Genomic DNA, 12,988 nt, shown 5'->3' on the forward strand with positions numbered 1-12,988 from the left:
TCTATGAAAAGAAATGAGTATTTTTTTAAAATACCTTTTTCAATTATGAAGGGTCCTACACATTTTGGAATTTCTAAGGCTGGATGATGTTACACATTTTAAAATAAATGTACTGGCACATATATTATAATGAAACAGAACCACCCAACCCGGCAGAGACAGGCACTTCAGAACTGAAGCTCACGTAATGAGCTGCTGCTGGTCACAGAGGACCAACATTTCAACAGAATTATAATTAAACTCCTCCTGCCACAGGGCAGACACATCCACTGTTAGGTACAATAGCAAGCGCTGAATCAATGCAATCCTTGAAAAGAAAAAAGCCAGTAATTTCCCCAACAATCTGACTCAGGGCTTTTTTCCCCTTCCCCTAGGAAAAAAAGTGAGTGTAAAAAAAAAAAAAAAAAAAAAGTACAAAGGAACTAAGCCAAAAAAATACATAGCATTTGCCTTTTGATATGTTCAAGTTTTTGGTGAAGTCAGATCTCTGTGTGATGCTGCTTAAATGTCTACAATCCCTTTACCCAAATGCCTTCCAGCCAGATGTGTTTCAGAACTCACATGTGCATCCTGAACGGGGAACACGGGGCATATGTGGGAGAGTGCGGGACATTTCCACAGGGCCGGGGGGCCACCCCCCTGATCAAGCCCACTGGTGGGTCTTCAGGCGGAACGAACAGTCCATGAAGGAACATGAACAAAAACTGTAGGATCTCACCTCGGTTCCCGTCACGTTTCGCTATCAAATGAATCATGGCACCAAACTCAGAAAGGAAAAAAAAGCACCTTAATTTTCAGAGCGGTTTGGATAAAGGGCTGTGGCCCTGCGCCGTGCGTGACAAGACCCTGCCCCAACGGTGCGTGTCCACACGTCTGCGCACACGCCTGAGCTTCGGCTAGGTTGGGGACACCACCTCCCACAATGCAACAGGCGGCAGACCACCTGTGGTCACAGTACTGTCTAGGAAGACACCTTGAGAAGTGAATATTGAAATAACTGCTATTGATTAGGTACTTTTATTACATGAGACACCATCTTGGACTAGATTTCTACACAGACCAGCAGAAGGTGCCAACATTCGAGGAACATTTATGAGAAAAGAAAACGGAGAAAAATCCAGAGAGGAATGTAACTGTCTTCTGCGAATTAGGAAAGTACAGTTCTTACCGCATTTCCGACACTGCAGAGTCTGCAGGTGATGGGGACCGAAGGCCGAGATTTCCGAGGCGAGGAGGGCACGACATCGACCCACCCCCAGCAACTGCACTGACATCACCCCGAGCAACTCGCACATTAAATCGTAACTGCTCCTGCCGTTGACAGTGTTTGAATAGGCCACCCTCAGCTTTTGATTAGTAAGACCCCGTGCATTAAAGCCGTTAAACATCTTACTTTTAAAACATTGAGTCATTTTAACGTCAAGAGGTTCAAAAACGCAAGAGGAAAGAAGTCTTTGCTCCCATTTTTAGGTCTTCGATCTTTTGTAAAGTTTTATTTATTTATTTTTAACAGTAAAAACTCTCCCCTTCAGAAACAGTGGTCTGTCTCACCCGAGTGGGCTGGAATGTGCTGCTCAACACGCATTCTGACTGTGCGAGGAGGCGCACGAGGAAGGTGGCTGCCCCAGGCGGAGGTGCGCAAGGACAGGACGAAGCGGGGCTCGCCGGCTGAAGCTCATCAGAGGCACTTACTGTGGGAATCCACAAAATGGACAACGGAGCCTGTCGTCCGGAAACAGCATTCTCGGGGCCGCGAGGTTCCAGAGCTTTGCTGTGAGCGGAATGAGTGCGCTTCCTTCACGTGCGGTTCAAAGAGAACATTCTAGGGCCAGTTGGAGAGTCACAGACAGAACGCGGTGGTCATTTCATTTCAAAAACAACTATCTTCCGAATCGGCCTTGTGGTCCAACTTGTTTCTCTTAATGTGCGAAATTTAAATATGCCATCACCAGCTTTTCCTAAGAGTTACAGATATACTATGAGAAGAACGTCTCACCTCTTAATTTTTTTTTGTTTTTATCAATTCATGAATTAATTGAAAAGTCAAGTCAAAAATGTTTAACTGGTCTTTTTTTTTCCAAACAAAAAATATTGTAATAGTATAAGCAAACTTGGAAAGGAAAAGATGAGAATAAACTGTTGATATAATGGAATGAAACCTCAGCTCATCACGGCTAGTGAAGAAATTGTAAACGTTTAATCCTCTAAGATTTTATTTCGCTTCAAAAAACATTTTAGGAGGCTGCCTTTCCCCCTGAGTGAGAAATGAAAAGCGCCCTAATAACTAGAACCTAAAGAAGCCAAGAAAGCATGATTTTTCCTACCGGAAAATACCTACCCCTTTTCTCTTCTTTGCACGGACCTCTCATCCTCTCAGAGTTTTATGGAAAACTCCAAAAGTGAGAGAATCCACAAGCATCCAGCAGCAAGCTGCACAGGGAGCCAGAAACATTAGGTATTCAGACTCATTCGCAACATGTAAAACTCATCTTGAACATAATACATGAAATTAAAAAGAAAAGAAAAGGTTTCAGAAACCCATAAACTGTCTTCCATGGCAGGTTTAAAAAGCCCTCACAATGTCTTACGTGTCAAAGTCCATCCTGGACTTGATCTCTAAGCAGGGAAAAGAACTACAAAAAAGGTAAATGATCGCTCTGGAATCCTGTTCCTGACCTGCTCATACCTATTAGCTCCCTACCGTCATCACCTCTCCTCCCAGAGAACCAGATGGTCTCCTGGTCCATGTTTGCATAGTTTTAATAACATTGTCTGCACTTGAACTTCTATCCCCTCGCTCGCAGCCAGGTTGCCGAAGACCTCTGGTCCCATCTGACATATTCAAAGTCAATACACGAGTGTCTGTGGTCCAAAAACTGGGTCCCGTCCAGCAGCAAGCTGCTCACATTATTTAGAAACACTCCTTCTTCCCAAGGTTTAGGCAGTTTTGTCTGCGGTTTCATATTTTGCTCTTTCTATCATGCAGCGACGAATTATGTTGTCGAAACTTCCCAGGTAAAACAGAGAGAGCATACGGAAAAGGCCCATGGTAACCACCTGGAAGATAAAAGACAGACCCGTGAGCTCAGCCAACAGCACGACACAATAGCTCGTTTCAGAGAGTTTAGGGTACGTCGCTGATAAACAGTGTCTGAGCCACAGCTCCTAACCTGCGGCAAGGAGGAGGATGGAGAAAACGCGGGTCGTGTCCATAAATCAGAGGACAGGAGCTATCTGCTCCGCATCCCTGGACACGTGGTGCCTGCCGGGCAGGTAACGACAGAAGATAGGCTCGATTCACATATTCGAATTAAACAAAGAAGAACAGGCACTCCTAGCAGTCTCGGGGTTCTACCAGCTCGGGAAAACCTGCGCCAGCATCACCGACATCCAGACTCCGATCGAGGCTTTTTGCCGTAAGATCTACAGTCTGGTCCCAAAGTCGGACCCTATGCCAGGTGCCGAGAGCAGACACGGGCCTGCCCTCCAGGAGGTTACTCCCGAATTGGAAAGACAAGCAACTGGAGAAAGACATTTGCAGTTTCAGGGTCAAGATGGCGAATAACTGTATCTGCTAAGTTTCACTTTTTCCACTAAGAGACTCACACCATCCCCTCTAAGTGGAGTTCTCGAAAGGGATAAAACTACAGAGAAACATTTTTAAATGTGCAAGGTCTCAAAAATTTTGCCTGCTGAACACTTTTTTTCCTGAAAGCTACTAGAAGTAAACAGCCAACGTGAGGGGGATAACAAAGAAAGGCAGAGTCATGTGACACGGGGGTTCCCCGGGATGGCCGTAAAGGGGGTGGGGGGGGACGGCAGCTGTGCCCAGGCATGGGGGGCAGCCAGCCCTGGCAGCAGGTTCCAGGAGGAATGAAGATGAAACTGGAAGATTTCTGTGCACAGCTATTTAAACAGCATTTTTAAAATGATGATCCTAACAAGCATCCAACCGAAAGCTCAGGATCACGGAGAAGGGAGGGTGGGGAGGGAGGAGAGGTGGGTGCAAGCGCTTCAGGGGAGGTGGCCCGAAGTCAGTGCCCGATCCCAAAGGGAGCGGCCGAGTGGAAGTGGCTGGTGCGTGTGTAACTTGGACGCACGGAGGTCACTATCCACATGTCTGGCTGACCAGACGGCGTGCGACTGCTTCTGAGAAGGTGACATGGGGACACGGAATGAGGGACCGCCGCTTTTCCTAGCAAGCGTTGAAACCTCTGTTCCTCTCTGACAAGTGCACAAGGATGACTGAAAAATGTAAACACCGGCAGGAAGCTGGCAAAAGGCGAAACTATGGAGATGGTCAAGAGAGCAGGGGTGGCCAGGGGTTGAGAGGGAGGATGCACGTCCATGTCACAGAGTGCCTGCCTCTGAGAGGGAATCGCGACATTGTGGGTGTGTTCCAGAGAAAAGGGAGGAAAACCAACAGCTAAGTCATTCGGACAGTTGGTTTGGACGCGGTCTACGGCACCTAATTCAGTACTGTTATAATCTACCCATCGGCATGGGCAGCCCCTGCCGGCTCAGGCAGCCTCCCTCCCCTTTCCAGGCCCCCACCCACCCTCCACCACCCTTGGCATTGTCTCTCCAGAGCAACCCCTCCAGTGTAACTCATTATTTCACACTGTGTTAGTACCACTCTGTTGGTCTATGAGCCCCTGGAGTTTACATCTGGCCCTCCAGAAGCAAACGCACCTCCCAGCTCCTCAAGGAGACAGTAACTGTTTGTGTCCCGGATGAACTGCAGCATCCACCAGGGTGGGAACTGTGCTGAACTTGGATCTCCCGAAGCTGAGTTATCTGTGGCCTGACTGACCCAGAAAGGGAGCTCTAGTCTAACATCCCAGGACGGTCAGGCAACACCACCCCTGAACTACTCTCAGCAGAGGAGAACTCCATTTTTCAAACACTTCTGATCAGACGAGAGGCCAGGCTGTCTGCCCAGCGGCCGAGACAGTGCCGTCGCTCTGGGTCTGCAGTGCCTAGCATGGAAGCCGCCTTCCCCGTCTAAGTTACCCGGTGAAATCTTCAGCCTGCTTCCCAGTGACTTGTCCCTGGGACAGGCGGGGAGAAAGTTGCTGCTTGAATGAGAATTTTTCACAGGCTCAGATCAAGCTGCTAAGTCTTCTTTTATTTCTCCTTTTCTCACCCAGGTTTAATGAGAGGTGCTGTCTGTCATCTGTCTGTCTGTCTGCTGGCCTAGGCACCACTTACCTGCTGGAGCCCTTCAGTAATGGAAGTGACAGGAGCCATTCCACAGGTGAGGGACGAGAGCATGTACCCATCTGAGCCAATGGAACTGTTAAAGTTCCCTTGCTAAACAGAAAGAAGAGAAAAGAAGAAGCAACAGGAGTTACACGGAGAGGAATCAACACGTCTGGAACAGGGAACGGTGTCCATTTAACCGACGTGGGATGAGAGGCTAAAAGAGCGCCTGTCGCAGCTCAGAAACGAGCATGGCTTTGGCAGAGGGGGGGCTGATGGCTGGATGGGGGGCTCTCAAAACGCGGGTCAGTCCGAGCACCCCGGGTGCCCATGAGGACAAAACGACCATCACCGTAATACAAAAGCGTTCGTGTGGACCTTTTCACCGAGTGACATTTGCAAAATGCTGGCTCATTAGCACGAACAACAACAGTGGCACCTCTTCACGGCCACACACACCAGCTGTGGTAAATATACAAAGAAAGCACAGATTCTGAATGATCCTGTAAAATGTTAAAATGTCGGTTTTGCTTTAAAATGCCCTTGATAAGGCAGTAAAATGGATTGTTTAATTAAATCTCAACCTGTGAGGACATGTCTTCTTAGAAGCAAGCACCCCACTTCCTATCATGGCGTAAGTCATGGGACTCGTTGCTCTGTTCCTGGAATACCGTTTTTACAGGCAAGAGCCACGACAGACAGCCTGTGGCTCCTCACCCTCAGTGTTTGGAAGATCCTTTCGTAAAAATTAATGAAATGCCCGGTCACGTTAAGGAAAATTGGCAGTTTTTATGGTCAGTGTTAAAATCTGGGCTTTCCATGAGACTGTCAGCTTCCCACTAGATGAAAACTTTAATAAGATCAGCAGCGACATTAATAAATATAATTTTTTGGATAACTCGGCGAACCCATATTTTCCGAATGACTAATGCATGCCATTCCAAAATCATGAATGGGTCCAAAACATTCAAAGTGCAAAGACCAGTGGATTTTCATGCAACAGAGAACAAAAAGTTCATTAACGGAGTTTTCAATGCCACACTGCAACTAACCTTTAAGAAACTGCCCTTCATCCCGTGTGGGTTTCCAACCGAAAAAGCATGTCCGTGGTGGTCTGAAAACCTTGTAAAATACCCTTCCCTCTTCTGCCTACGTGCCTGTGGAAGGCCAGGTTTTCTCTGCATCCTTCATTCAAAACCACATGTGACAACAGAATGAACATGTTCTCAGAAGTGGCTCGGAAAAGCAGCTGCCTTCCAGGAACACACGCAGTGAGACGACCACTGCCGTGTAAAATGAAGCCTCTCGTTCCACCGAAGGTTTGTTTTGAGAAATGATTACGGTTGTAAAAATGTTACATTAAAATGTAGTGGGTTTGTTACTGTTAGTTTACATGGGATTCATAAATATTTTAAAAGTTACACAGTTTCCACTTGTAATATGGCAAATATAACCAACGTAAGCAAAAGTTCTCCGGGGTTGTCAACCCTTGAGAGTGCAAAGTGGTCAAGAGGGGAAGAAGTCTGACCACTGCCAGCCTGAATGAGTCCTGCCGCAATACAAAGCCATTTCAGATCGCTGAAAACCCCGAGTGCTTGCTTTGACCCGAGATGAGCAGGCAACACGAAGTCCACCCCACCCACGGTGCCGTCTTTCCATGCCTTTGAACACGGCAGGGCAAGTTCTCCCCACATCTGCATGCGTTTTCATAGAGCTCGAGATTTCCCTATTCCGCTCGGGTGGGCCTCAGGCACAGCGTCCCGACGCCTCTCGTTCCAGGGGTCCCCAAATTTCCTAAGTTCGGCCTTAGGTTTACAGACACGCCCCTCCCTGGCTATTTTTCTGCATGTGGATTAACAGGAACGTTGTCAAAAGTCTCTGGCACGTGTGTTGTACTGCAAAATAGCACATGGTTTCTGAAGATCACCTTCTTGATTCCACATAAACGCGGCAGCTCAGAAGCACAGTATCTGGGTTGACGGTGGGCTGGCTGCACTTTCTTGTGAGTGAACATTTGGGAAAACGATGCTGGGAAGCAGGGAGGTGAGTCTGGCAAGGTACCTAAAATCATCTAAAACTGAAACTGCCGGGGGAAAGGAGAAGGGAGGCAGCATGCCACATACAGTGCACAGAACGCATCATCGACACGTCGCAGGTAAATCTCATTTTTTCTAAAGAACACCCGTACCGATCAATCTGTTCCTACGATTAGGGTACAATACACTGCAGGGTTGTCAGACTCACTTTCACCGGGGGCCATGTCAGCCTCACGGTTGCCTTCAGAGGGCCAAACGTAATTTTAGGACTGTGTAAATGTAACTACTCCTTAACTAGGGGCAAGGACTCGGGGCTTCTGCCGGGTAGAAACAAGGTGCTGGGCTGGATATAACAAGGTGGAGGGCCGGATTCGGCCTGTGGGCCTTGTGTTTGCCACCTGTGCAATACAGGGTCCAGCAGAAGTAACGCCTGCTTGCATGTGGCTGGTAGGGTAATAATATGGGTGTAATAATCTATATTTTTAATTTGAACATTTCACCTAAAATGTCCTATGGTGTGCTTGAGTGTGCTCTTGTTATGTTACAGAATTGTATGCTTATGATTTTGTAATAAAAGATTTTGCAATAAAAAAGGACGTTATTTGTGCTGGACCCTGTATAATTCATTTCCAAAAGCCTGCTAATTAATAGGGAATCGGTAACCTTTCTCGGGGAAGAAAGGCAGAGTTGCATACTAGATATGATGAATTTGACCAAAAATGTCGAATAACTTGTTTTGAAATAGGCCTGGGGACAAGCACTTTTTCAGAAATACAGAACTACGGTTATTCCTAAGAACCAGGGCTGACTTACTATGGCATCTCTGACGATCTGTCTGGCCACGTGCTCTGGCGTGCAAATAGACGTGGTCTCTGAAATAAGGCGGGTTTCCAAAGGCTAAAGTGGAGAGTGGACATATCAGCACCATTATATTGAAAAAAAATCAGTAATTCTTATAGCCCCCCCTCCCGCCCCCGCACCCCCGGGTTAGAAATAAGTTCAATTTTCTACCTTTGAGTAGGTTCCTATTTTTGGAATTAGGTCCACCTGGATTCTCTATCAGTTCCTACCTGGTCACTGTATAAAATTCAGCCCAGAACCTGAATCCAGACACAGAGGCCCTGGGCACTCTCTGGAGGACGCGGGGTCTCGGCTCCCAACAAGGACCATCAAAGCTTGAATGAGAACACACCACCGCTACGAGAGACCAGTAACCTCCCCTCCTGAATCCTCACTGCAGGCCAGACGCCGACCTGTGGGGTTTCCGCAGAGCCTGGCCTGGGTGCCCTGAGCAAGTCTGCTTGTATGTTGTCACTGTTCTCCAGGCCAGCGGAGGACTGACACCTGGACAGAGCAGAGGTCCCAAGCAGGGACAGCCACAGTGCCATTCAGCACTGCAGCTGTTTCTTAAAAAGCCACGAGGAGACTGGAAGATAAAATATTGAGTGGCCGGTCCCCCATGTGGCTGTGTGCTTGGTACTGGATTGGGACACCAGAACCCCCAAATCCTAGCCTTTTGTTAGCTGTCCATCCCCATTGTCACAGAGGTCAAAAGGCTTCTGTGAATTCGTAACTGGCAGTAATTTCTAGTCTTTGAACATTTCTGCCTTAATGTGTATTATAGCTACCGGTGTGTTTACAATTTACCTCCTAAATTCTTCATGGACAGGGTTTTTTTCTCCCCCCCAATTTTAAAATATCTTCTTTGTGGTGATGCACACAAACACTCAAAAATTCTTTAGAATGGAACTCATTAGAAGCTTCAAAATTGAAGCCTTAAACTGCACGAAGCTGTAAATTTTATTTACTGTGCAGGCTGAAAAGAATTAAAATTAAAACCAGAATGTATCTTCTTAAAATAGGAAAGCACAGCACTTCATTAAAGCCCAGTATTTCTTGATAAACCTGAACTAAGAGAAAGGCCCTTTTGAAGGTGCCACAATTCATTCTTCCAGACCACAAGGCTGGTATGACCACAACACGGACAGACACACATTGGATTTAAAAGCACTATGGCGCCCCCTATGGGCGCCACAGGCCAAGGTAGGATGTGATTTTCCCCAAGTCTGCCCAACATTTTAGTGGTGGGGAAAAAAACCCCAACTTAACATCAAAATCACATCTTCACAAGGAAATCACCACCCTTTGTCAGTGCTGGCTTCAAACTAAAAGACTGCTTACCAAATGCTGCAAATCTGCTTAGCAGATTCCCTGCTTATTCTGAGACAGACATTTGGCTTAAATTTGCTTCTTTGAAATAGTAGTAATTTTAAAAGAGGCCAAGCCGAAGAGAAATGAATAGGAAAAAAGCTTCTAAATCATAAACATCTTTCTGCAAGTATATGGCCTATGGAGCCTAAGTGCCCAGTTTTATGCAGTGGGGATTCACACTAAGCATCATTATAAAAGAGAAGAAAAACAAGCAAAGCCAGTTCAACGTGGTAAGTTCTCATCAATTCCTTTCCTCCCCACTGACTCGTTGGCTCAGAGTGACTGCTATGCAGCAAGGCACAGAGGAGGTTCCTTCGAACAAAATGCAAAGCTCTGCATCCCCTCAGGACCACCAGCAGCTGCTACATACAATGTCCGGGGTGACGAGCACCCTGGAGGAAAAATAAAGGTGCCATCAGAGATACAGAGCGTTGGCAAGGGACCTCTGTACAGAGATGGGAGGAACCAAGGGAGTGAGCCGTTCAAACATCTAGAGGGGGCAGCACGAGCGAAGCCCGAGGGCGACCACAGGACAGGCAAGCTGGTGGAACTGCGCCTGAGCGGAGAAGGAAATGCTGCGGGCAGGTAGGCGGCCGTGGCCCAGACACTGGGGACCTTGCGCTAGGCCTTCGGATTCTACTCCAGGCACGATGGGAGCCACTGCCAACACGTTCTATTCCGTTTTAACTTTGGGTTAGGTAAAATTAAATAAAATTAAAAATTCAATTTCTCAACCCCACTCGCCACATTTCCAGTGCTCCAGAGCCACAATGTGACTACCATATTAGAGAGTGAAACATAGAACATTTTCACCATTCTAGAACATTCCATTAAGCTGTGCTGCCCAAGAGGTATTTGGCTTTTTTTTTTTTTTTTAAATCACAGGAGGGTTTTATGCAGGGGAGTGACAAGACCTGACTTAAACTTTAAAAAGGCTTCCAGACTCCATGAAGAACAGACCCCAGGGCAGACAAACGGAAGCAGGCAGACCAGTTTGAAGCTAGTAAAGGAAGTTTGGGCAAACATATCAGTGGCTGTCACTGCTAGAATGGTGGTGACATGTGCAGTTAAAAATAAACAAATCAACAGGTCAGATTCAGGGTATGTTCTGACAGGGGAGCCCAGAGGGAGAATCCGGCCGGCTTCCGGTTGGTAGCCTGCGCCGCGGGTGAGCGCTGGGCGCCAGGTAATGAGACGAAAATAACAAGGGGGATGGAGAGGGAATCAAAAGTCCCGCTTCGGAGATGTTAGAGTCTGAGGTGCCCGTTAGACCTCCACAGGGAGACAGTGGAACAGCAACCAGGTCTTTAAGTTCAGGGGCGAGAATGTGATTTCTAAAGAATATCACCTCGTTAGTTCAAAATACAGGCTGTACGCTCCGTCATAAAGCAGATACCTTGTTAATTCAACAAGGCTTCAGTGACTATTAGCAAAACTCAAGGCCTTTGAAAATACGGCTGCATTCTCCAAGATGTCAAATGAACATTCCAGAAAGTTCAGAGGCCTGGAGCTAGCACTGAAATTGAAAGGCATTCAACTTTCTGAGTGATGAAAACGCCTGCAGGCTGGAGTGTGGAAGGAGCAAATCGGAAAAGGGTCCGCGACATTAAAGACTTGAGTCAGGGCCCAGAGGGACGCTTACCTTTGTCTTGTTTTCCTCTGCAAACCCAGGTGTGTCTGTGTCAGGCGGGTAGGCCACGGTGACGTAGACATTGTAGGGCTTCACCTGCATTTCAGAAACAACAGCTGCCCTTCAGTAAACAAGACGCAGCTGAGTGTCCGCCCCCGTCAGCCTGCGCAGGGTGCCAGGCGGGCACACGGGACCAACGCTGCCTGCTTGCCTCCAAGGTGGCCCAGGGCAACAGGGCACCCCTAAGAGCGGAAAGCACCACCCACTGAGCCAGGAAAGGTCTCCCCGAGAAGCTCATTCAGAAATAAAGTCAAAGGCTCATCCTAACTTCCACTCCAGAAGACAGTTGGTCCCAAGGTACGGATGGCCATTCACCCCTCCTGCTGCTGCCAGTGACAAAAGTGACGAAGGGACAACACTAAAAGGGTCCCCTTGGCCTCCCTGCCTGCTGCTCGGCCCCGGGTTCAAGGCAGCGGCCTAGGTCTGCTGCCGCCAGAGGCTGCAGACGTGTTTTCCCTCAGGCCGCTTCTGAAACTCTTGTTCCGTAGATTTCATCTACAAGGTGTGTGGATGTCATTTAGACCCCTCCCCATCCTCACTCCCCATTTATACACAGAAACACCGTCCAGCTTCTCCTCACGGCTCTCTCCCACCTGGAACTCACCTTCTTAGGTACTCTTACCTCACTGCCATGCCTCCGCACTCAAACTTCCCCTCAAACACATGCCCCCACCAATTCCAGAAGGTTCTCCTGCTGGTCTGGTGGGACACACCCTTCCCAAAGCCCTGCTCGACCCAGATTCTTAGCGACTGACTCTACTGGTGAAGGTGCACACCATCCAAACCTCTGCCACGACTTTGGCTGAATTGGAAGTGGACAGGCAGCTGATGGTAGGTCCAGCCACTGTGGGTCTTACAGAGGCTGAACAAACATAGTGGAACCACCCAGGGCAGCAGCCTCGGAGCACCTCCCAGGGTCCCCTCCCATCACAGAGCCCTTTCCTCCCCCGGTCCGTCTGCGACGGTCCGTCTGCGGAGCCCTATCCTGTGGCCTGTGGGGGGAGCCATGAGACCCCAGAGGACCTAGCGGACAGCAGGTCCCCCAGCAGCCGTCAGGCTGCGGGAGAGCAGAAGGGACATCTGTGTCGACGGGGCCCCAGGGCACTCAGGGCGTGGGAGCTCCCTCTGCACAGACTGGGCACGCAGCTTCAGAGCCCAGCTATGCCCATAAATGGCTCTGGATTTGGGCCAGGTGAAGAGGTTGAGGAGCAAGCAAGTTCTCTTCCACTTGTTTTTGAGAGAGCGACTTTAAAAACTGCCTCCCATGGCCTCGTGCCCAGACCAGAGAACTTGAATGCGAGATATAAAACTGAAAGCAAGACGTGGATGAACAAGACAAACAAAAACTCACTCAGACAATAGTGTGGTGGTCACCAGAGGGAAGGGGTGGGGGTAGCAAAAGGTAACGGAGGTCGAAACATGGTGATGGAAGAAGAGTTGACTTTGGGTCTTGACTTTGGAAACACACAATGCAATATATGGATGATGTACCCTAGAACTGTATACTTGAAACCTATGTAATTTTATTAACCAATGTCACCTCAATAATTTTTTTTTTAGATTTGTTTACTTTTTTTTAGACAGAGGGGAAAGGAAGGAGAAAGAGAGGAAGAGAAACATCAGTGTGTAAGAGCTAGATTCATTGGTTGCCTCTCACACACTCCCAACTAGGGACCTGGCCCACAAGCCAGGCATGTGACCTGACTGGGAATCGAACCAGCGACCTTTCGGATTGCAGGCCAGCACTCAATCCACTCAAGCCAGGGCTCACCTCCATAAGGAAATTTGATCACGGAAAGCCCAGAAGTGGCCATCAGACCCTATAAAGCCTGATGGCGACAGCTCAGAC

General features: G+C 48.1%; 1 protein-coding gene across 2 annotated transcripts in view; it reads right to left on the bottom strand.

Annotated features, from left to right (window-relative positions):
* Positions 1-998: 998 nt before the first annotated feature.
* The window catches only part of KDSR (3-ketodihydrosphingosine reductase), a 31,157-nt gene continuing 19,167 nt past the window's right edge, over positions 999-12,988 (bottom strand). The window contains exons 7-10 of one of the 2 annotated variants that reach the window (XM_053913360.2): positions 11,092-11,175; positions 8,052-8,135; positions 5,212-5,313; positions 999-3,057 (exon numbers count right to left, since the gene is read on the bottom strand). In XM_053913360.2, the coding sequence (XP_053769335.1) occupies positions 2,938-3,057; positions 5,212-5,313; positions 8,052-8,135; positions 11,092-11,175 (390 nt within the window). In that variant the 3' untranslated portion in view covers positions 999-2,937. The remainder of the gene's footprint in view (positions 3,058-5,211; positions 5,314-8,051; positions 8,136-11,091; positions 11,176-12,988) is intronic. The other variant, XM_053913361.1, reaches the window with a different exon arrangement.

The sequence above is a fragment of the Desmodus rotundus genome, chromosome 10, assembly GCF_022682495.2.
Source record: "Desmodus rotundus isolate HL8 chromosome 10, HLdesRot8A.1, whole genome shotgun sequence".
NCBI classification, from domain to species: domain Eukaryota; kingdom Metazoa; phylum Chordata; class Mammalia; order Chiroptera; family Phyllostomidae; genus Desmodus; species Desmodus rotundus.